Source organism: Rhinatrema bivittatum, chromosome 13 (genome assembly GCF_901001135.1).
Source record: "Rhinatrema bivittatum chromosome 13, aRhiBiv1.1, whole genome shotgun sequence".
In the NCBI taxonomy this organism is placed as follows: domain Eukaryota; kingdom Metazoa; phylum Chordata; class Amphibia; order Gymnophiona; family Rhinatrematidae; genus Rhinatrema; species Rhinatrema bivittatum.
In genome coordinates, this window is record NC_042627.1 from 44,185,391 (window position 1) to 44,208,227 (window position 22,837).

The 22,837-nt window shown below is 44.1% G+C and overlaps 1 protein-coding gene across 4 annotated transcripts in view; it reads left to right on the forward strand.

Moving 5' to 3' along the window:
* The window catches only part of ADAM10 (ADAM metallopeptidase domain 10), a 482,781-nt gene that overhangs the window by 350,744 nt on the left and 109,200 nt on the right, over window positions 1-22,837 (forward strand). For all 4 annotated transcript variants that reach the window (XM_029574420.1, XM_029574421.1, XM_029574419.1 and 1 more), the window contains exons 7-9: window positions 2,967-3,059; window positions 10,909-11,092; window positions 12,622-12,785. In XM_029574420.1, coding sequence (XP_029430280.1) covers window positions 2,967-3,059; window positions 10,909-11,092; window positions 12,622-12,785 — 441 coding nt within the window. The remainder of the gene's footprint in view (window positions 1-2,966; window positions 3,060-10,908; window positions 11,093-12,621; window positions 12,786-22,837) is intronic.

A 22,837-nucleotide genomic window follows, 5' to 3' on the forward strand; every position in this document is an offset into this window, starting at 1 on the left:
ATATCTCTCCTCTTCAATTATGTAACCAACTACGCCCTCACTCCTCCTCTAGACCCATCAGAGGAGCATATAAAGGCACACTCTATGTACCTTCAACAAAATCCTCGCATCATAAACGTGCCATATCTACAGCAGGCCCCATTCAATGGAATGCGCTCCCACCAGACATTCGGCTTCAGTTCTGCCACTCTTCATTCAAAAAAAAACCTTAAAACCTGGCTCTTTAGCCAAGCTTTTCCAGGACCATGATCATCATTTTTTCCCCTCCAACCAGCAAGAACATATCTTCTTCACAAACCCCCATTTTCCATACCACTACCTACTTCGGTATCTAATCTCTTGCTACAGGACATTTGAGACTTTCTCACTTATACGTTATAATTTTTATGCTCAATAAGACCTGTCAACTTAATTGTTTAAGTCTTTTTTTTTTTTTTTTTTTCTCCTTTATCTTTTGGTCATCAATGTTACAACGTTATTGTTAAATTTTGAACTTATGTACACTGTTCCAAGTTTCATAACCTTGTTCTATGTAATGCCTTTTGGCAATTTTCATGTTCTGTTTCAATGTAAACCGATGTGATCTTTATTTCATATAGGAACACCGGTATATAAAAATCTAAAAATAAATAAATAAATAAAGAGACACTTTCTCCCTCTCATGGGCCAGCGGTCTCCTTTATGCATACCCTCCACTTCCACTCGTATCGAAGACCCTCATGAAGTTGCGAAGGGACAAGGGAGTAATGATTCTCATAGCCTGTCATTGGTCACACCAGGTCTGGTTTCCAGTTCTCCATGACCTATCAGTACACCGGCACATTCCTCTGGGGAAGGACCCACTTCTGATCACTCAGAACAACGGCTACCTTCGTCATCCCAACCTCCAGGTCCTCTCCCTGACTGCCTGGATGTTGAAAGGTTAATATGTCAACCTCTTAACTTTTCAGAAACGATTTCCCGTGTCCTAGTAGCTTCACGAAAGCCTTCCACAAGGCAGTTTTATCGTTACAAATGGAACAGGTTTACAGTATGGTGTACTTCCATGTCCATCGATCCCTTCACTTGTTCCACACCGAAGTTTTTGGACTATCTCTGGCATCTGTCAGTTAGGTCTCCAAACTTCTATAAGGGAACATGTCAGTGTGGTAGCCGCCTTCCATAAAGGTGTCGGATGTACCTATTTCAGTACAACCCCTTGTAACACGCTTTTTGAAGGGCTTGCTCCACCTTAAACCTCCACTGCACCCTCCGGCCCCTTCCTGGGACCTCAACTTGGTTTTGGGGCGGCTCATGAAACCACCATTTGAGCCTCTCCAATCCTGTGATCTCCGCCATCTCACCTGGAAGGTGATTTTTCTCTTGGCAATCACATCTGCTCGCAGAGTTAGTGAGTTACAGGCCTTAGTCACCTACCCGCCTTACACTAAACTTCTGCATGATAGGGTGAGTGCGGAGTACTACCCTAAGTTTTTGCCTAAGGTAGTATCGGAGTTTCATATCAATCAGTCCATTATACTACCCACTTTCTTTCCCAGGCCTCACTCAAACCTAGGAGAACGGGCTCTGCATACCCTTGACTGTAAATGTGCTCTAGCATTTTATCTAGACCGTACAGCTGCCCACAGGAAATGCACTCAATTGTTTCCTTTGATCCCATCAGATTGGGCAAACCAGTGGGTAAGCAGACTCTCTCCTCCTGTATTTCCTGTATTTCCTTTTGTTACCAACAGGCAGGCATTCTGCTTCAAGACCGTGTTAAAGCACGCTCTGTCAGGGCCATGGCAACATCAGTAGCGCACCTACTCTCTGTGCCACTTGCTGACATCTGTAAGGCTGCTACCTGGAGCTCTCTCCACACCTTCGCAACCCATTATTGTTTAGACAAGGCTGGCAGACAAGATTCCATCTTCGGCTAGTCTCTGCTACACAACTTATTTGCGAACTGAGGTGCCAACCCAGTAGGGTTCAGGATGCACTCTACCAAATTCCACTCTAGTTTTTGTGCCTGTTGCACATCTTTGGGTACATTTGGTGCATTGCTCGGGCATCCTCAGCTCAGTACTCATCCATATGTGAGGGCTACCATCCTGCTTGTCCTGTGAGAAAGCAGAGTTACTTACCTGTAACAGGTGTTACCACAGGACAGCAGGATGTTAGTCCTCACGAAACCTGCCCGCCACCCTGTGAAGTTGGGTTCGGTTACGATTTATTATTTTATTTTTCGCATGTAATTTTTACTATAAGACGAGACTGAAGGGGGACCCCTGCTGGCTGCAGGGTTGGTGCTATGCTGAACATGCCCAGTAGGTGCCAGTCAAAGTTCTGGAAACTTTGACAAAAGTGTTCCATGATGGGACTCCATCCTGATGATGTCACCCATATGTGAGGACTAACATCCTGCTGTCCTGTGAGAACACTTGTTACAGGTAAGCAACTCTGCTTTCTGTCAAACTTACCAATGGATAGGGGCACTGGAGAACAACAATGGTCTATCTTCTCTGTGCCGAGGATGCCGGGTTGGTCTTCAACCTTGGTACTGGGGAAGGACAGTTAGCCTGCACTAATTCTGAAATTAGGCAAACTAGTTAGAACGAAAGTCGGAGGTTCGAAGACGATCCAGTTAGTGCGCACTAACTATAATATTCCTAACAGGACTTAGTGTGCACTAACATGAAATACTAATTTTTCTGGCATTTCGTGATTTTTTTTTTCGTTTTGTGGTGCTCCTGGAATAAGATGAAATAGATAATTTCATTGCCATTGTCTATTTCGTTGAAAATGAATGCACATCTCTAATGTATTTTACTAGTATTACTGCTTTAAATGCAGCCTCTGCAGTTTATACATGTAAAAATGAAAACACTGTAAGAGCCCCCTCATCACTAAGGCTAGTCTCCCATGTTCTCTCTGGTGATGAAAGCATAGTAAATCAGGCCCTAAATATCCTTATTTTTTTTTCATAGATATCCAGTCATGTTAAAGCAATCGACACAATTTACCAATCAACAGATTTCCAAGGAATTCGTAATATCAGCTTCATGGTGAAAAGAATAAGAGTAAGATTACTGTGTTTTGTGTGTGGATTTGGGGGTTTTGTTTTTTTTTGTTTTTTTAGCATAATGCATTGTAGGGAGTAGTTAGAAATTGTAAATGTGGTCATACACGCAGTTAGGAGTTGACCAGCACTTTGATTTCTAAACCCCCATTTTTGGATGGGGCCAGCCGGCACTCTGTTCCCCGAGGGCGAGAAGGGAACCCAGGGAGAAGTCCCGGAGCATCTTGCTGGTGAGCGGGGGAAGGAGCTGCTGCCCCGACACAGCTGAGGAGACTTTGCCGCCGGAGGGAGGAACGGAGGCGGGGCCGGAAGTGGCCATAACAGCGGCCAGCTTGCGGCGCGCAGCAGAGCCGGCGCACCGCTGAAGCCGCGCGCGCTTAAGGGGCGCGCGGTACAGCAGGCTTTGCCAGAGTTGGCCCCAAACAACAAGGACCCAAGTAAGTTTCTCCCTAAATTCCTTCTCGGGGTCATCGTTTTTTTTTATAAAGGCCCTAGCTGCGAGAGATAAGTCTGTGGTCTCTGCTATATGTGGAATAGGCAATATGCCTCCTAAGAGGAAGGGAAGAGTGAGAATCTATCCCTCTCACTTCCATTGCCCATACAGCAAGAAATTACAAACTTTATGATCACTCCTATGCCAGTAAATAAAGAAGCTGAGGAATCTGATGTGCCACGAGATCAGGGAGGATCTCCTGTGCCTGTGGAGGAAGTGTCTTTAAGTCCTAACACAGGGTTTCCACCTTCTCAGAGAGGGAAAGAAGGTTCCTCTGAGTGTTTTAAATATTGTTGCAGATCCTAAGCCTAATGCTGGAAGTTCTCAATCCCACATTCAGAGCCATGATATTGAAACTGCTCTAGTTACCTCCTTGAATATTAATGGAGGTACACAAGCAGGAATGCAAGTGGAAAAAGTCTCTCCACAACTGTGAGTCGATAGATATCCCTACTCGACCTGCGTTAGTGACTATGGACACATTGTGGGATATGATGGCAGACATGACAGTATTTATAAAAACTTTGGAAAGGAAAGTAATTTGATTTCTGGAAAAAGTCAACAGGAATTTGACACAAAAGCAAATTAAAGACACAAATGACAAGATTAAGTATTTAGAAATACAGGAAAAGAAAAATTTGGAATTCAAAACTGCAATAGTTAAAGATAAAGAATGTATGTCTAGGCGAATAGAAATGTTAGAGAATAATTCTAAGCGTTATAATCTGAGATTTCTGAATTTTCCTAGTATGCTTGGTGAAGATCCAATTATTACATTAAAAAAATTTATTGTGGAAAAATTAGGGTTTGTAATGGATCAGTCACCAACCATAAATACCTGCTTTTTTTCTTCCCCAATCTCGAAATACTGAAAGAATGGAGATGTTTCAGGGTAATCTTTCGAAGTTTTTTGGAAGATTCCTCAGTGAACATTATTAGTTGGGGAACCTTATTAACTACCTTTTATTCTTTACCAGACATTAACCTAATCATGAAAAGATATTTTAATAAATATCCTGTTGTATTTCTTGAAAAAGCAGTAAATATTTTTCCTGATCTGGCTATTTCTACTCAGTTAAGGAGGAAGGCCTTTCTGTCTTATCGACAAGAGGTCTTTTTGTTTGGATATACATTTGTTCTTAAATTCCCATGTAAATGTATGATAAAGAGACAGGATGATTTATTTCTATTTTTTGATCCAGATCAGTTAAAATATTTTCTTGAAAGTACCAGAGTGTCAACATCTTCCCCAGTGTCCAATTTAAATTAATTTTGGCGTAGTGACAGCCAGTGCATAGTTTAATTACTTAAGAATTTCCTGTTTTTCTCCCTATTCATGTAATCATAAAACCCCCTCCATGTTGATTGTTAAAAAAAAAAAAATGGATAGGGGTGTATGAAAGTGTATTTAGCTATGACACATTTGTAAAGATGTTACTTTAACCTCACCATGTTATTTCTGTTTAAATAATATGTAATTATATTTGAGAAATTATAAATAAAGAATTAAAAAAACAAAATTGTAATTTCCTAGCGTGTAGCAGATGGACTCAAAACAAGTGGGTATAGTGTGCTCGTGCTAGCAGTTGGAGACGGATCTGACGTCAGCACGGGTACATATATCCCCGCAGGAAGTGCAGCAATTCAGTAATTTCCGTCTCCAAAGCAGTTTGGAGCTACCTTACGCTCGCTGAGCGTTTTTCCAAATTATAACGACTAAATTCTTAGAAGAAATCCTACCCTCTGGCTACGTAATTGGTCGGCCGACGACTCCTCCAAGACTCGCCTCACGAGAATGCCCTTTAAGGGATCCCTCTTGATCGGCAACGACCTCGAGAAATTGGCTAATAAATGGGGCGCCTCTCCATTACTCCGTCTACCGGAAGACAGGTCCAGGAGGGCCCAGCGCCCTTTTCCTAGACCAGAGGTAGAAACTCTCAGCGCTTCAACCCTTACAGGGCTCGCTACCAAGCACCTCGTTCTCAGGCCAGGAACCAGTCCTTTCGGACTAAGCACAACAAGAGGAGAACTGGCTCGGGCTCTGGTCCCAGCCGCACCCCACAATGACAATCAGCCGACCCATCCGGGGGTAGCAGCCATAGGGGGCAGGCTAACCTTCTTCTACCGCAGGTGGGTCGAGATTACCTCGGACCAGTGGGTCCTCGCCATCATCCGAGGCGAGGATCTTCAGCTCTCGCCGGACAAGTTTGTGGAATCTCCTTGTTCACCCCTCAAGAGGGCAGCACTAGAAGTTACCTTGTGGAGGCTCCTATCCCTAAAAGCCATAATCCCAGTGCCTGCATGGGAGGAAAATTCTGGGCATTATTCCATTTATTTCATAGTACCCAAGAAGGAGGGCACTTTCAGGCTCGTCCTGGCCCTCAAGTCAGTCAACCGGCACCTACGGGTCCCCAGCTTTCGCATGGAAACCCTGCGGTCTGTCAAGAATGCAGTACAGCCAGGGGAGTTTCTCACATCCCTAGATCTGTCGGAAGCCTACTTGCATATCCCAATCCATCGGGATCACCAGCGCTATTTACGCTTCAAAGTCCTGAACCAACACTTCCAGTTCCGAGCTTTACCCTTTGGGTTAGCCACCGCGCCGCGGACCTTTACCAAGGTCATAGTAGTAGTGGCGGCGTCACTCAGGAAGGAAGGAATCCTCGTCCATCCCTACCTGGACGATTGGCTGATCAGGGCAAAGTCCCTGGAGGAGAGCCACCAGGCAACCAACAGAGTTATATCTCTTCTGGAAAGCCTAGGATGGGTAGCAAACTTGAACAAGAGTTCCCTACAGCCTTCTCAGTCGCTGGTATACCTAGGAGTCTGATTCAACACCCAGGAAGACAAGGTCAGTCTGACCGCCAAGAGGAGAGCAAAGCTCCGGAATCATCTGCAGGCCCTGCTGAGCGCCACCCGGCCCACAGCTTGGGATTACCTACAGGTCCTTGGCCTTATGGCATCCACGCTGGAGGTGATACCATGGGCGCGGGCTCATATGAGACCATTACAACGCGCCCTCCTATCTCGGCAGAGCCCACGATCACAGAACTACACAGTACACCTACCTCTACCAGCCAGAGTGCGGAATCAGATACGGTGGTGGTTGCAGCCCGGCCACATGAGCCGGGAGTCAAGAATGTCCTCCCCAACCTGGACCCTGCTCACTACAGATGCCAGCCTGAACGGATGGGGAGCACACTGTGAAGAACTCACCGCCCAAGGGCTGTGGAACAGAGAAGAGTCGGGGTGGAACATCAACAGACTAGAGGCACGGGCAGTCAGGCTAGCGTGCCTGTGATTTGCCCACAGACTTCGAAACAGAGCGGTCAGAGTGATGTCTGACAACGCCACCACGGTGGCATACATCAACCGACAGGGTGGAACCAGAAGCCAACAGGTATCCCTAGAAATAGCCCCCCTGATGACTTGGGCGGAAGCAAATCTCCAGGACATCTCCGCCGTCCACATCGCCTGGAAGGGCAACACCACGGCAGACTTCCTCAGCAGAGAAAGCCTAAATCCAGGGGAATGGCAGCTGTTGCCCACAGCTTTCCAGATGATTGTGGATCAGTGGGGGACGCCGGGCATGGACCTACTAGCGGACAGGTCCAACGCTCAAGTACCCAGATATTTCTGCCGCAGGCGGGATCCTCTATCCCGGGGGATCAATGCCCTGGTACAGCCATGGCCTCAGGGGATCCTGCTATATGCCTTTCCTCCATGGCCCCTGCTGGGCGCCATTATACACAAGATTCAGCGGCACAGAGGCCTAGTTCTTCTAGTGGCCCCGGACTGGCCAAGAAGACCCTGGTACGCAGACATGAGAAGACTACTGGCAGGGGCTCAGTTTCCCCTGCCACCACACAGGGACCTGCTGCGGCAAGGTCCCATCCTCCACGAGGATCCAGCTCAATTCTCTCTTACGGTCTGGCCATTGAGAGGGCTAGACTGAAGAAAAGAGGATACTCGGGGCCGGTAATAGATACACTTTTCCGAGCACGCAAGTTCTCCACATCACTAACATATATAAGGATCTGGAGAGTATTTGAAGCCTGGTGCGAAACTCACAGCACCAATCCACATGCCGCTAAAATCCCTATCATTTTGGATTTCCTGCAAGATGGCCTTCAGAAGGGTCTGTCCCTCAATTCCATCAAGGTTCAAGTGGCAGCGCTATCCTGCTACGGTCCCCGGAGTGACTGCAAAGGCATCCCCACACACCCAGACGTTTCCTGGAGTCAAACACATTCGCCCGCCACTGAAGTGGCCAGTGCCCCTGTGGAACCTCAACCTAGTCTTGGAATTCCTAGCGGGACACGCCTTCAGACCACTTCGAGGCCTGTCCCTCTGTTTGTTAACCTTGAAGATGGTGTTCCTGCTGGCTATATGCTCAGCACGCCGCATCTTAGAGATACAAGCGCTGTCCTGCCGTGATCCGTTTCTCAGAATCACTCCAGAGGCTATCCATCTTCTCACGGTTCCTTCCTTCTTACCCAAAGTAGTCTCACACTTCCACCTCAACTAAACCATATCCTTGCCTACCACGGAAGGTATGAAGAAGTCGGAAGAAGGTCGAATACTACGCCATCTCGACATCGGCAGGCTGCTGTCCAGATACCTGGAAATGTCAGAAGCAGTACGAAAGACTGACCACCTGTTCGTCCTTCACAGCAGGAAGAAGCAAGGGGAAGCGGCCTCACGGGCAACTATCGCCCGCTGGATCAAAGAAGTTATCAAGGCAGCCTACATAGAAGCGGGAAAATCACCGCCTCTACGGGTCAAGGCTCACTCTACCAGAGCGCAAGCGGCCTCTTGGGCAGAAACTAGGATGCTGTCGCCTGCAGAGATATGTAAAGCGGCGACGTGGTCCTCCCTCCATACATTCTCCAGATTCTACCGTCTGGACGTCCAGGCCAGGGAGGACACAGCATTTGCGAGGGCAATCCTGAACGGACCGCGGGCAGCCTCCCACCCAGTCCAGGAGTAGCTTTTGTACATCCCACTTGTTTTGAGTCCATCTGCTACACGCTAGGAAATGTAGAGATTACTTACCTGATAATCTCGTTTTCCTTAGTGTATGCAGATGGACTCAGCATCCCGCCCGGCTGCCGGTATTCATGGGGATTCACCGACTCACGGTAAGCCATGTTTTCTTATATAGGGCATCCACCCTGCCGGGTGTCGACGCCTTCAGGTTGAGAACACTGGCGGTTTCCAGCTACTATCAATCGGTCAGGGTAATCCTGTTCATTTAATCAATCGGTCAGTTACACACATATCCCTAAAGCTTTTGCAAGGAAGATTACTGAATTGCTGCACTTCCTGCGGGGGTATATGTACCCTTGCTGACGTCAGATCAGTCTCCAACTGCTAGCACGAGCACACTATACCCACTTGTTTTGAGTCCATCTGCATACACTAAGGAAAACGAGATTACCAGGTAAGTAATCTCTACAATGTGGTCATACACGCAGTTAGGAGTTGACCAGCACTTTGATTTATAAACCCCCATTTTTGGATGCACATAGCTTTTGAGTTGCAATTTGGCAGTTTTGGTGAGAGCCTGAATCAGAGATTATTTTGTAGACCTTGGCACAGATCCACTTGGTATTCTGATGGTAGAAAAAATGTGAAACCAGAGATTTGGGGTTTATTTTTTAACCAAAAATTAGTGGTTTTGTACTTAAAATAAATTAAAAAAAAAAAAAACAGCTGAACTCATTTCCACTATAATTGATAGTGTTAGTTTGTACCTTGTATATGTTTTGGCAAACATCCATTTCTAGCATTTATCAATTTGGAGAAATCTGACCAGAAAAACTGTGGTTTGAAGATACTCAAACTTTAAGAAAGCTACCTAGAAATAAGGCCAGCTGAAACTGCAGTTTTGTCATATGAGGTGGTACATGGAATAGACTTAGTTTTTGGGTACTTGCCAGGTTCTTATGGCCTGGATTGGCCACTGTTGGAAACAGGATGCTGGGCTTGATGGACCCTTGGTCTGACCCAGTATGGCATTTTCTTATGTTCTTATGTTCTTATGTTTAAGCTATATATGAAGGAATTATACTGTAAGGTACCTTCTCAAACACAGTAGATGATCAGTGTACAATGAGAGACTGTTATAGAAGAGTGACATTGGGTATCCTAAGACCTATAAAGCTGTCATAAATCCTAGAATTTGTGTAGAAAGACATTATTCCATGCAAAACATTTCTTACCAATCCAGTCTCAGGAGAACCTGTGCCATAACTGCAGCATTTTATTATAGCAGCTTTTCCTCAGTTGCAGTAATACCTTTATAGATATTCATTAAGTGATCTATTGGAACATTTTAGGGTAAATCTTTATTTTCAGTAAAAGGGAAGAAGTGTGATGTAGTAGTTGGGGGTAGACAACATTGAATCGATCTGAATTTTAATTATTTCATATCTTTCAGCTGTGGCACTGCCAGCTCCCTGTGTCTGTGCTGACATACACGTAATTAGGAAATGATTCCTCCTGCCTCTCGACTTTGGAAGCTGGCATGAAGCCTTAAATAGACTACCAGATTAACTTCTATAAAGAAAAAGGCTTTACACATGTTTCTGGAAGCAAAAAGCCATTCTGAATTCTGTTTATATAAATTCAGGTTAATATTAATAGCATGAATTTGAGTTGTAGTTGTATGACATACTGTGGATGGACAGATTAGGTAGACTGGAGGGTCTTTTTCTGCAATCAAATCTATGAACTGGAGTTCATGGAAGCTGGCTTTGTGTTTGAAAGCTTATTGGTGCTGTAATGCCCCTTGATCATATGTGAGTACAACTCATAATTTGAAACATTTTAGTCATTTTTTTTTTATTTTATTTTATTTTTACAAAAGATATCTTTAAGCCCATGATCTTTTACACTTTTTTTTTTTTTTTTTAGTGCTCTTATACTTTAAGTGGTTTGAAAGATCTTTGATTGGTAGCTTGGTATGCTTTGTTAAGTCTTGCATTTATGTTGCATGGGCAAGATTACCTATTGTGACAAAGAGAAGGGTTCATTTTAAGCCTCTGCTAAAAGCTTAGAACAAATTAACTGTACTAACTTTTTATGATTAAAATTTATATTCTGCCTTTTGGCATTTCAAAACAGATTACATTCAAGAACTAGACATATTTTCTTATCGCCAGAGGGTTTACAGTCTATAAGTTTGTATCTAAGCAAAGAAGGGTAAAGTGACTTGCCCATGGTGTCAAGGAGCGGCAGTGAGATTTGAACCCTGGTTTCCCTGTTTCATAGCCAATTGCTCTAACCACTAGGCTACTCCTTCACTTATAGAGTTTACATTTTGCTTTTTCTATTTGAATTATTTTGTTTTTAGATTAATACCACTGCTGATGAGAGAGACCTTACAAATCCATTCAGATTTCCAAACATTGGTGTTGAGAAGTTTTTGGAGCTCAACTCTGAGCAGAACCATGATGATTACTGCTTGGCTTATGTGTTTACTGATCGTGACTTTGACGATGGTGTCCTGGGTCTTGCATGGGTTGGAGCGCCATCTGGTAAATAATGCACTTCTTGGGAGTTGGTTTTTAAGTCTGGTTTTTGTTTTGTTTTTTTATATCTGTTAACTGTTGAATTTCAGTTATGCCTCATTTAACTATTGTCTTTTTGTGTGGCTACCACAATCTCCATTTTGATTTGCTTACTGAAGCTTGGGCAATGTTTATGAATGTCTTTACACTAAAAAAAAACAACGATTTTAAAGCTGGATTTAATCATAGCAGATTAAATCCCGGTTGGGTTGAGATGCTGTTTCTGCATGCAGAATTTGATGCCTTCATTTAGAATTGACATCTTGTCATTATGCCAAAATTCTGCTTTATTTATAGTAATTTATATTCCACCCAAATACCAGCCCATATGTTCTGGATGAATTACAATGTATAAAAACAAAATGTAAACAAAACAGATAATACATCACAAACAAACAGAATTCAAATAAGAGCAGTAATAAGACATCTTATGGATGCATAAATACTTCTCTAATTGAGCTTTTAAAAGTATTCTGAAAGGCCTTATACTCTGACATATGGTGTAACGCGAAAGGCAAACTGTTGTGAGAAGGCCTGCTGACTAGTCTTCTGAAGACATGCTGCCTTTGTGTCTGAAATTAGTTGACTGGCAGAATGTAAAGTACAAAGGCAATAACACTATTACATTCCTCAAATAAGCAGGAGCCTACCCATGCAAAACTTGATAAACAGGTTTTTAAATTTTACTGTGCCCAATCAGGAGTCAGTGCATATCCTGCAGAATAGGGGAAATATGCTCATGGAGAGGGCATCTTGGCAACAGTATTCAACAGGACTTGTAAAGCATGCAGATAACATTTAGGCAAATCAATGTAAAGAGCATTTCAGTAGTTGACTGTGACTAAAACAAAGGCCTGAACAACCAATCTAAAATCATTCTTATTGTGCCCCTAAGTGCACCCACAGTTCTATGAAAGAAATGTGGTAGAGTTCATGCAGCTTGGAAACAGCAAATGAGTTTAATGTCTGTCTCTGTGTGTCTCTGACATAATTTATATCTTTGTCTATAGAGTAATATTTTTTTCATTTATATTGGGCTTGAAATAGGCATAAAAATTTAACATGTGTCATTTAAAAGAGCCTGTTCTAAACAATGGTATTGTGTTTTAATGGATGCATTCCCCTGGAGCAGGTGTTTAACTCTGAATTACACTGGGAGGGAATGGGGCATCAGTTCACTATATCATACTTCACAATAAGTGTTTTACTATGTAGGCAGTACAGCCTGTTTTGTTTCTCCAAAATGTATCCTTTAGCATTATAATTGTGGAAATTGTTTTACTGTAACTGTGACCACTGATTTTAAGAATCTAAGTTTCTGTCTGGCAGCCTTGTCTATATACTTCAGTGACTCTCTCTTTGAAAGTAAAAAATAAAAGAAAAAAGGCTAAAAGGCCAGGATGTGAAAAAGAATAGGCCATTCTGCTCTTTACTGAGTTTAGGAATGGGGAATCCTTACCATTCTCTGTTTAATTTACCTTGCTTTCTAACTGCAGGCAGTTCCGGTGGGATATGTGAGAAGAGCAAACTCTATTCAGATGGCAAAAAGAAGTCTTTGAATACTGGAATCATTACTGTACAGAACTATGGTTCCCATGTACCCCCCAAGGTCTCTCACATCACTTTTGCACACGAGGTTGGACATAACTTTGGCTCTCCTGTGAGTATTTAATTCATTTGAGTCTTTTTGGAAGTTTGTTTGGTGTTTGAAAACCTAGTCTGTGTTAAGGGGGCTTTGGTTTTTGAGATCCTTTTCTACTAGGAATTACCTAGAATCATGTAAAATCTGTTTTTGATTTACTGTGAATGAAATGCTATACTTGCAAGTAAAATCCTAGCATCAACTAAATGAAAAGGTAACTTAACATTGGTTTTTATTGAGCATTTCAGTCCGGATTGGTATTTGCTCCATGATCTCTTCAGTTCATGTTATATTTTTCTGCCACTTGCTTTTGACCGTATTTGTTCTTCTACACTGTCAAGCTAAACAAAATCTAGTTTTTTCTAGCAAATGTACCTGGAATAAGGTGACGACATAATTTCTAAACTGTTTTTAACCATGATAATTTTTGCTGCCATTTAAATGTACACTTAATAGTTCCAGAACCTGAGTGAGAGGAGGCAGTACAGATATACATTTTCATATTAATATGTTACTTTCAAACCTTAAGTCACAAGAAGACAAATATGACGAGAGTAACCAGGTAACACGGAGTATAGTCTTTAGTGCAATTGGAATTAGTTTTAGTCCTGCCTTGTACAGTCTTAACTTTACTTGGGTTCTGATCTTAATAAACAAAGGATGGCTTAAATTGTGTGCGCTTCTGGTTGATTTCAAGCTGTTTTATAGAAACGTGACAGCAGAAAAAGACAATACAACCTATCTAGACTATCTACATCAACTTCACAGTCCCTACTACTTCCTCAGAGATCCTCTGAGTTTATCCCATGATTTCTTGAGATCAATGACTGTCTTTGTCATTTTCACCTCCAGTGGAAGGCTGTTCCATGCATCTACTACCCTCACCGCAAAGACTATTTCCTTAGATTACTCCTGAATTTACCCTCTTTCACTTTCATCCTATGACCCATTGCTTTAGAGCAGAGCTTTCCAAAGTGTCTCTCGTGACACTTTGGTGTGTCGCCTGAGGTGTGCCGGTGTGTCGCGCAAGCCTGGTGCATGTGACACACCGGCAAGTGGGAGCCAATGCGGCCGCCGGTGGAGCTCATCCCACTGGCGGCTGAGCAGCGAAGAATCGTTGTGCTGTGTGCTGCAGACACACAGCCGGAAGATTGGTAAGGCCGTGGTGAGTTCACGTCACCACGGCCCGAAGAAAAAGGGCACGTCTAAACGTGCAGGTGCTCCGCCTCCTTCCTGCCCACGCGGCCCCGGAAGAAAAATGTTGCCGGAGCCGCACAGGCAGGAAGGAGATGAAGCAGCCGCGTGCAGAAGAGGAGCCGCGTTGTTGCAGTGGGCGAGAAGAGGCCCGGTAGCAGGGCCCCCACCACGGATCGGATCGGCCCGAGAAGATCAGGGCCGCTGCAGAGCCGATCCTGCAGCGACCCGTGAAGAGGAGGCCCAGAGGTAAGAGAGGCTGAGGGCCCGTAGAGTGCGTGTATTAGATGAGTTGAGAGATTGGGTGCCTGTATGAGCTGAGCTGAGTTGAGAGATTGGGTGCCTGTATGAGCTGAGTTGAGAGATTGGGTGCCTGTATGAGCTGAGTTGAGAGATTGGGTGCCTGTGTGAGTTGAGAGATTGGGTGTGGGAGTGAGGATCTCAATGTTTGCAGAGACAGCATGTGAGAGCCTGTGTGTGTGTGAGAGAGACAGCATGTGACAGTGAGAGCCTGTGCATGAGCAAGACAGCATGTGGGAGTGAGAGAGAGCCTGGGTGTGTGTCAGACAGCATGTGCAAGAGAGAGACTGTGCATGAATGATTGTATGAGAGAGAGAGCATGTGAGAGTGAGAGCCTGTGTGTGTGAGAGAGAGAGAAAGCATGTGAGAATGAGAACCTGACTGCATTTTTGAGGGAAGAAGATAGATGGAGAGAAAAGAAATAGAAAAAAAGACAACATGAAATGAATTGGCAAAAAAATAAGAAAGGGGAGGTGGAACAAAAAAGCCTGGGACCAACCAATTAGAAAACTAAGATCAGACAGCAAAGGTAAAAAAAAAAAAAAAAGAAATTACTTTTTACTGATTGGCACATGTAATCTTTGTTAATGTCAAGAGTAGCACTTTCTCTATGCGGATCTCACAATGTACGAGATCAACATGGAGGAACTGGAAACCCACAGGGCCTGCACAGAGGAGGCAGCAGAATGGGCTTCAGTGCCAATAGCAGCAATCAGCGCCTCCCCAATAGCCATGCGGCATCAGTGGCAGCAGAGGAATGAGAGAGGCTCCGAGGTTGCTGGCAAAAGAAAGAGAGGGGGTCTGCCTTTAGTGTGTGCATGTGTATGAATGGGTGCCTGCCTGGGGGTGTATGTGTGTGAATGGATGGGTACCTGCCTGGGGGATGGTGAGGGAGTGGTGTGAAAATGAATGGGAGCCTGCCTGGGGGTCAGTTTTAGTGTGTGAGAATGACTGGGAGCTTGCCTGGGTGTGTGTGTTTGTGTGAGAATGATTGGGAACTTGCCTGGGTGTGTGTGTTTGTGTGTATGTGAGGGAGCCAGAGAGAGTGTGTATGAGAAAATCCAGGGGAGTAAGAGTTTGTGTGTGGGGTATGTGTGGAGGGGGAGAGAGTGTCTTAGAGCCTGAGAGTGTGTCAGTTTCTGTGAGAGCGAGAGGTTATGGTGGGTATAAGAGCATGAATGTGTATGTATGTGACAGTGTATGTGTGAGAGAGAATGGACATGTGAGTCTGTGTGAGAGAGGATAACCTCTGGGAAATTGTAAAAAATGTATATGATTTTAATTAATAGAAATTCTATTTATCAGTAGTTTTAAAATATTCTTTTATTAGTATGGTTTTACTATTATAACTGATGCTTTATGTTTCTTGATTTTGTTTGTTTTATGAGGAATGGTGGTTCTGTTTTTCCATTGTTAATACACAGAGTCTGGCTTCTTGGAGTTTCCATTTCAGTTTTTGTCTAATTTGTGCTCCTTTATTTTGTATTCTGTATTTGGTGAGGGTCTGTCTCTGCTCTGTGTGTGTGACCATGATGAGAGATTCTGCTAGCATAGGGATCTATAGCAATCTGGTTTGTTTTGTTTCCTCAATAGGTGGTGTATTGGTATTCTAGGACCCAGTGTAATATTTACCCATGCTTTTTCACAGATAGGGTTATTGTTGTTTGAGTCCTTGGTGTTATTACTGTTATGTTACAATGGGATTGCAGTATAGATTTTGAGTGTCTTTTTTGCGAGGTTTTATTTTAGTTCACAATGTGCCTGGCAGTGGAAGGTGTTAGTGCTGCTGTTACTGTGAGGTGACACCAGCATTTGAAAATATCTTTTAGTATGATGAGCTGTAAGGGAAACATCCAAGCTCCATTGTTTGGGGGAATTTCAGTGGATGCACAGAGTTACAGAACTGGAGGTGCAGGATTTATATTGACATTCTGTCCCTTCCTATAAATTCCAGATTTCACTCTCATAGCCATATAGAATTAGTTGAATGAGGCTATCAAATAATTATATAGTGTGAAACTGGCCAGTTTTTTAAAATTATGCAGAAGACCCTTTGGACTTTTTTAACACCAAATATTCAAAAGCTGTGTTCATCCCATCAAGCTCATATATCTCATTAAAGAGGTAAATTGAATAACACAATAACTTTGTTTTATTATTGTTACTCATAAATTATAACAATAACATTAATCTTGAAATATTATATATATATTTTTTAAAGTAGTTTTTATTGAGAGATCAACCAACATAGCAATCAAAAAAACAAATGGAACAAGAGTCCCTCAACATTTCGATTTCCATTTTTCACCCTCAAACACCATAGCCCCTTAGCCCTTATCCCCATCCCCCCTCCCACCTCTCCTTAACAGAAACTGGAAATGACTTAAAACTGGATAAACAATATTGGTTCTGCCTATAAAGCGCACTGACATAACATCACCCGCTCTGGAGACTGAGGAGCTGACAAATATCACCCAGGGTACATTGATCCTAGGAAGAGACAGGTTTTTGTGGGGCTTCCCACCCTTTCCCTCCAAGCAGGAAAGGCTGAATGGTGGATTACCCACAGTCAAGCACACGGCCTATTGGTGTCCAAAAGGTCCAACTCAAGCGGAGATAAACGTTGAACTTCTGCTGGAAGAAGGGCATAATATGCCTGCCATATGTCCCAGAAGTGCCTCTTTTTACTAGGCGGATATTTTCTATAAAGAGATCCGTATTCCAGTTGGAATAATTCCAGCATAAGGTGAGACCACTGATGGCTCGTTGGTGCAGAGGATTCAATCCATTTTAGCAGAATACATTTCTTGGCAATGAGACACGCCTTGGAGACAAAAAGAACATTATCCGCAGAGACACTTGCTTCCCCAACTTCAACATTTAGAAGACAAAACGAGCACGACCAGGAGAGAGCAGACCCCAAGGTAGTTGACAAGGAACGCCTCACGTCTTCCCAGAATGTTTGTATAATACTGCAGGTCCACAGACAATGAATCAGAGTAGCTCCATGATGTTGACATTTAAGACAGATATCCGAGTCCACGATTCCCATGGTCTTGGCTCTTGCCGGGGAAATGATAGTCCTGTGAAAAACCCGCTGCTGGAGTTCCCGAAGCGTGATATTCGTGACCATTTTGGGAATAGAAGCATAAGCATCTGTAAGCATCGTGACAGTCAAGTCCTCCCCACAATCAAGTGTCCATTTAGGGAGCAGAGAAGAATAAATGCAATAGTCATGATGAGCACACAAATAAGCATATAAACAAGATAAGGAGGCAGTTTTGGCACGAAAACAGGTAACCAGATCATTAAATTGAGGAGAATCAATACAGCCAGTAATTCCCTTTGTCACAGTACCATAAGCTGCTCTAAGGTTCCCATACAATAAAAAGTGCTGTGGTTGCATACCCAATTGTTCCTGGCATTGTTGAAAGGAACGTAAGTGTCCCGTTTGAGGCAGCCAGAAGTCCCCCAGAGGCCAACCAGGAGAAATAGGAAGATTAAACGCTTTAGGAGGAAGGGGCGATATATCAATTAGGCTGGCTAACGGAAATTGAGTAGAAACTTGGACAGGTAGCCTCAGAGTGGAACGAATATGCGCCCACACCTTCCTCATGGTTCTAACCAAGCTAAACTTAAGCGGACGGTCTAGTCGCCCATCGTCCTGTGTGTGGAGAACATAGCGGGGATCAAGCGGAGCGCACATGGCCTGTATGAGTGGAGTGTCCGTATATTGGGAAGAGCCAAAAAGCCAATCTCCCAAAAAACGGAGATTTGCCGCTCTGGAGTAACACATGAAATCAGGAAGACCCAAACCCCCTTGTATTTTAGGAGCAGTCAATGTAGTATAGGCCAGTCTAGCCCTCTTTCCTCGCCATACAAAAACTCGGATCGCTGTCTGCAATTTGCGATTATCCTTATCGACCAATAGACAGGGAATCATGGAGAGTAAATAGATTAGACGAGGAGCAAGGACCATTTTAATCAATGCAATTCTACCATGTAAAGATAAGGGTAAATTTTGCCAACTCTGTAATGTGGACACGCCTTTAGCAATAGCTGGCGGAATATTCAAGGCATACCAAGTATCAGGACGCGAGTGTAGCTGAATCCCTAGATATTTTATTTTAGGCCCTGCCCATTTCACGGGAAAGTCCAGCCACCCTTGCGCCAGCGTACCACATATATCAAGGGCCTCCGTTTTGTCCAAATTGAGCTTGAAGCCGGAGAGGGACTGGTAGTGAGAAAATATCTGCAAAGCTGCGGGAAGTGCAGTCCGGGCACGCGTAATGAGAAGGAGAATATCATCTGCAAAGAGCAGAGTTTTATATATTTGTGGCCCAACAGGGATCCCCTCAACCTCAGCGGCTTGTTGTATTCTACAAACCAAAGGCTCCACTGTTAAAATAAACAGGGGAGATAGGGGGCATCCCTGTCGTGTGCCCCTCCCCAAATAAAATTCCGCAGACAGCAAGCCATTGACCAGCACCCTCGCTGTGGGATTGGAGTAGAGAAGAGTAATATACTCAAAGATCCTCCCAGTGAAGCCCATCTTAGTAAGAACCTGTCTGAGAAAAGGCCAGGCCACCCGGTCAAACGCCTTCTCCGCGTCACAGGTGACTAGCAATGGATCTGGGAGAAAAAAATTGTGGCAGTTTTCCAGGGCAGCCTGTACCTTATGAATGTTCACCGCAGATCTCCTACCCGCTACAAAACCAACCTGCCCAGAGGAAATGAGCTGAGGCATATAAGGCTGCAGTCTAGTAGCTATTATCTTGGCATATAGCTTGATATCTAAGTTCAGGAGGGAAATTGGTCTGTAGGAAGAGGCTAATAAAGGATCCCGTCCCGGCTTAGGTAGCACCACAATAGTAGCTGACCGGATTGAGGCTGGCATAGAGCCCTGAGTAGCCATTGTTTCAAATAAAGATTGTAAAATGGGGGCGATATCTTGCGATAAGGCCTTATAAAACGGTGCGGACATTCCATCAGGGCCGGGAGCCTTATTATCTTTCAAAGCCTTTATGGCTAGTAAAACTTCAGATATCTCAATGGGTCTATTGAGAGAGAGACGCTGGTCATCAGTTAAGATAGGTAAAGGGAGGTTACTAAGGAACTCTGTAATAGCGAACTCATCTACCTGCTCCGCCGAGTACAGAGTGTGATAATACTCGGAAAACAGTTGGGCAATGTCAGGAGACTTAGACTTTATTTCCCCACTAGGAGCCTTCAGATTAGCTATAAGTTTAGAGGATTCTTGAGCTCTAAGGAGACGGGCCATTAAACCCCCCGCTTTATTCCCATATTGGAAAAAAGTATACTGCCTAAAACGCATAGACTTTTCCGCTCTGGCATGGAGGAGGTTATTAAGTGCTAATTGAACTGCTTTATACTGGGGGATCACCTTCTCACCTCCGCCCCTATTCATCTGGCGTTTAAGAGCTTGGAGTTGTTTCTCCAGAGAGATAATGGCCTCTGCCGCTTTGCACTTTTTATGGCTAGCGTAGCTAATAATCTCCCCCCTTAACACAGTTTTGCCCGTTTCCCACAATAATACTGGTTCCGTAGTATGTTGTGCGTTAAAAGACATGAAATCCTGCCATTTACTCCTCAAGAATTTTGGGAACTCAGACTCCGTGGTCAAATGAGAAGGAAGTCTCCATTGCGTAGGGGGTAGCGGGGTCTTGCATACACATCACACCCGTGACTGGGCAATGGTCTGAGATTACCAGAGAGCCAATGGAAGCCTTGACAAATTTAGGAAATAAGCACTCAGAGATCAACAAGTAATCAATGCGAGAGCGTGTAGAGTGAGCTCTCGCCAAGTGTGTGAAGTCGCATTCTCCCGGGTGTAAAACCCGCCACAGATCCAGTAGCTGCAGATGTTTACACAGAAAAACCGGGCCCTTCCTGTCGCTCAGGGGATGTCCGCCTAGAGAGGGAGATCTATCCAACTGAGGATCTGTAACTATGTTTAAGTCGCCACCCAGAATAATGGGGCAGGAGCCAAATTTGGAGAGCTGGGTCAGAAGAGTGCTAAAAAACACATGGTCATAAGAGTTTGGAGCATATACAGATGCTAAAACAATAGACATTCCCATCAAGTCTCCTTTTACTATAACACACCTCCCATTAGGGTCAACCTCTGTTTCCCGAGCCCGGAAAGCAACGTTTTTATTGACTAAAATAACGACCCCCCTACTCTTAGTGTTACCGGTGGCATAAAATATTTGGCCAACCCATTTTTTTTTTAATTTGACCACTTCAGCAGAAGATAGATGGGTCTCTTGCAATAATGCAGCACTTGCATGTAATTTCTGAAGATGAGCAAGCACCTTCTCCCTCTTAATCTGAGTACCCAGACCTGCCACATTCCATGATATAAACTCTAGTCCCATAGCGTAGGATAAAAATATATCTCAAGTAGGATCTCACACTGTATAATGAAAGCAAGCCTCCCCAGCCACCCAGGCCAATAAGTCAGCAGCATTGTATAAGTCATAACGTCATCCAGTAACATAATAGTTGTACAAAACTCCATACCCGCCCCCCCCCCTCCCGCACCAGGTCGTAACAAGCAAAAAACACACAACTGAAACGAATACCCCATCCCATTCCAGGACCTAGTGTCCTTAGGTGTACATCCCATACATATACACATCTTACCAGGAGCCACTAGAACTTCAGTGTGTTTAACCACCACCCCCTTACCATCCCCAGAACAAATTATCCAAACTCATCCTGAACATCAAAATCCAGCCAGAACATCCAACATCAAAACAGCAAGTCAGCAAAATCCCGGGCTCAATCGTACTGCGCAATATAACTCGGGTAAACGCCATGAACCCATGGTGAGTAGACACGGAGTCAGAAATGTGCAGTCAAAGCCCCAGAGGGCCAAAATACGGGGAAACGCACTTCAATTTGTCCAGCCAGGATATTGACATAAACCAGCAGCCGATGAGCTTAGCCGAGAATAAATGCAATCGTCCTCCTCTAACTTCCGTGAAGAATTTTCAGGGAGCATCTGCCCCTGACAGCTCTTGTAGATTTTTAACATAGGTTTTCGCTTCCTCTGCAGACGAAAAGGATTTCAAAGATCCTTGATAGGAGATGCGGAGTTGAGCTGGGTATAAAAGAGAAAAGCGGATTTTTTTTGCAATGAGCGCGGAACAGACCTCATGAAATGCTTTGCGTTTCAAGGTGACCGCAGGCGAAAAGTCCTGAAAAACCAAAATCTTAGAAGTCTCATAAAAAAATTCCCGTTGCTTACGATAATGCTGCAATACTAAAGCTTTATGAGCAAAGTGAAGAAAGCGGGTAATGATCACTCTGGGACGGCTGTTCTGTGTGCCATCAGGTCTCTTGCCGATTCTGTGAGCACGCTCTAGCAGGCCCCCTGAGGGTGAGGCCAAAGATGGGACAAGGCCCAAAAGCCAGGCTTCCAGAAGGTGGGGGAGATCTGTTTCTGCCAGGGACTCTGGGAACCCCACGAACCTCAAATTGTTGCGGCGTGAACGATTTTCTAAGTCGTTGAGTTTTTCCGTGGTTACAAGCGCCGCCTTTTCCAGCTCTGCCACTTTCCTCTCGAGCGCGCCCACGTCGTCTTCCACGAGGCTGACCCGACCTTCCGTATGCTCAATCCGCGAGTCAAAATCAGTAAGAGAGGCTCTCACCTCTGCAATCTGCTCTGATAGCTGGTGAAGTCGTACATCGAGTGCCGCCACCACCGCCTGTGAGATTTTTTCCTCCAAGGAATCAGCAGGCAGGCCATCTTCCTCCGGGTTTGCGGCGGCCATTTTGGTGTCTGGGGGCCTCGATTTTTCTTTTTCTTTTCGCGCCGTCCTTGTCGCCATAGGAAGAAAAATTGCCACACTCACGAAAGCCCAGGTGTCTCCGCGATCGATCTATGGCACCCAATGTTAAGCTGCGGGAAATAGAGGAGGATGGCTGGGGATGTATCGGGGGTGGCGGTCAGAGCTCAGAGTTTTTGCTGCTGCTGAGCTCACCACATCACGTGACTCCGCATATTATATATTTTTAATATAAACGAAAGGTTTTCACAAGATATGTTGTCGTGAAACATTTTATTATGTATATATTTAAGGAAACATACATAAATTGTCGAAATACATTTCGTTCATTTAACCTTTAACCTCCGGTTTGCTTGTAGACTAATTACTGTGTCCCGGAATTATGTTTGTCTAAAAAGTGTGTCACCAACATGAAAAGTTTGGAAAGCTATGCTTTAGAGCCTTCTTTCCTTTTGAAATAGACCTGTCTACTGTGATGGAAACATTGGAGGTATTTAAATGTATCTATCATATCTCCCCTATACATATTTAGATCTTTGACCCCATATGTCTTAGAATGAAGACTACTAATCATTTTAGTAGTCATTCTCTGGGTCTACGCCAACTGGTTTTATATTCTTTTGAAGATGTGGTCTCCAGAACTATTCATAGTACTACAAATTGTCTCATCAAGGACTTATACAGGGGCAATATCACCTCCTTTTTTTCTGCTGATTATTCCTCTCCTTAAGTAGCCAAGCATCCTTCTGGCTTTTCCATCAC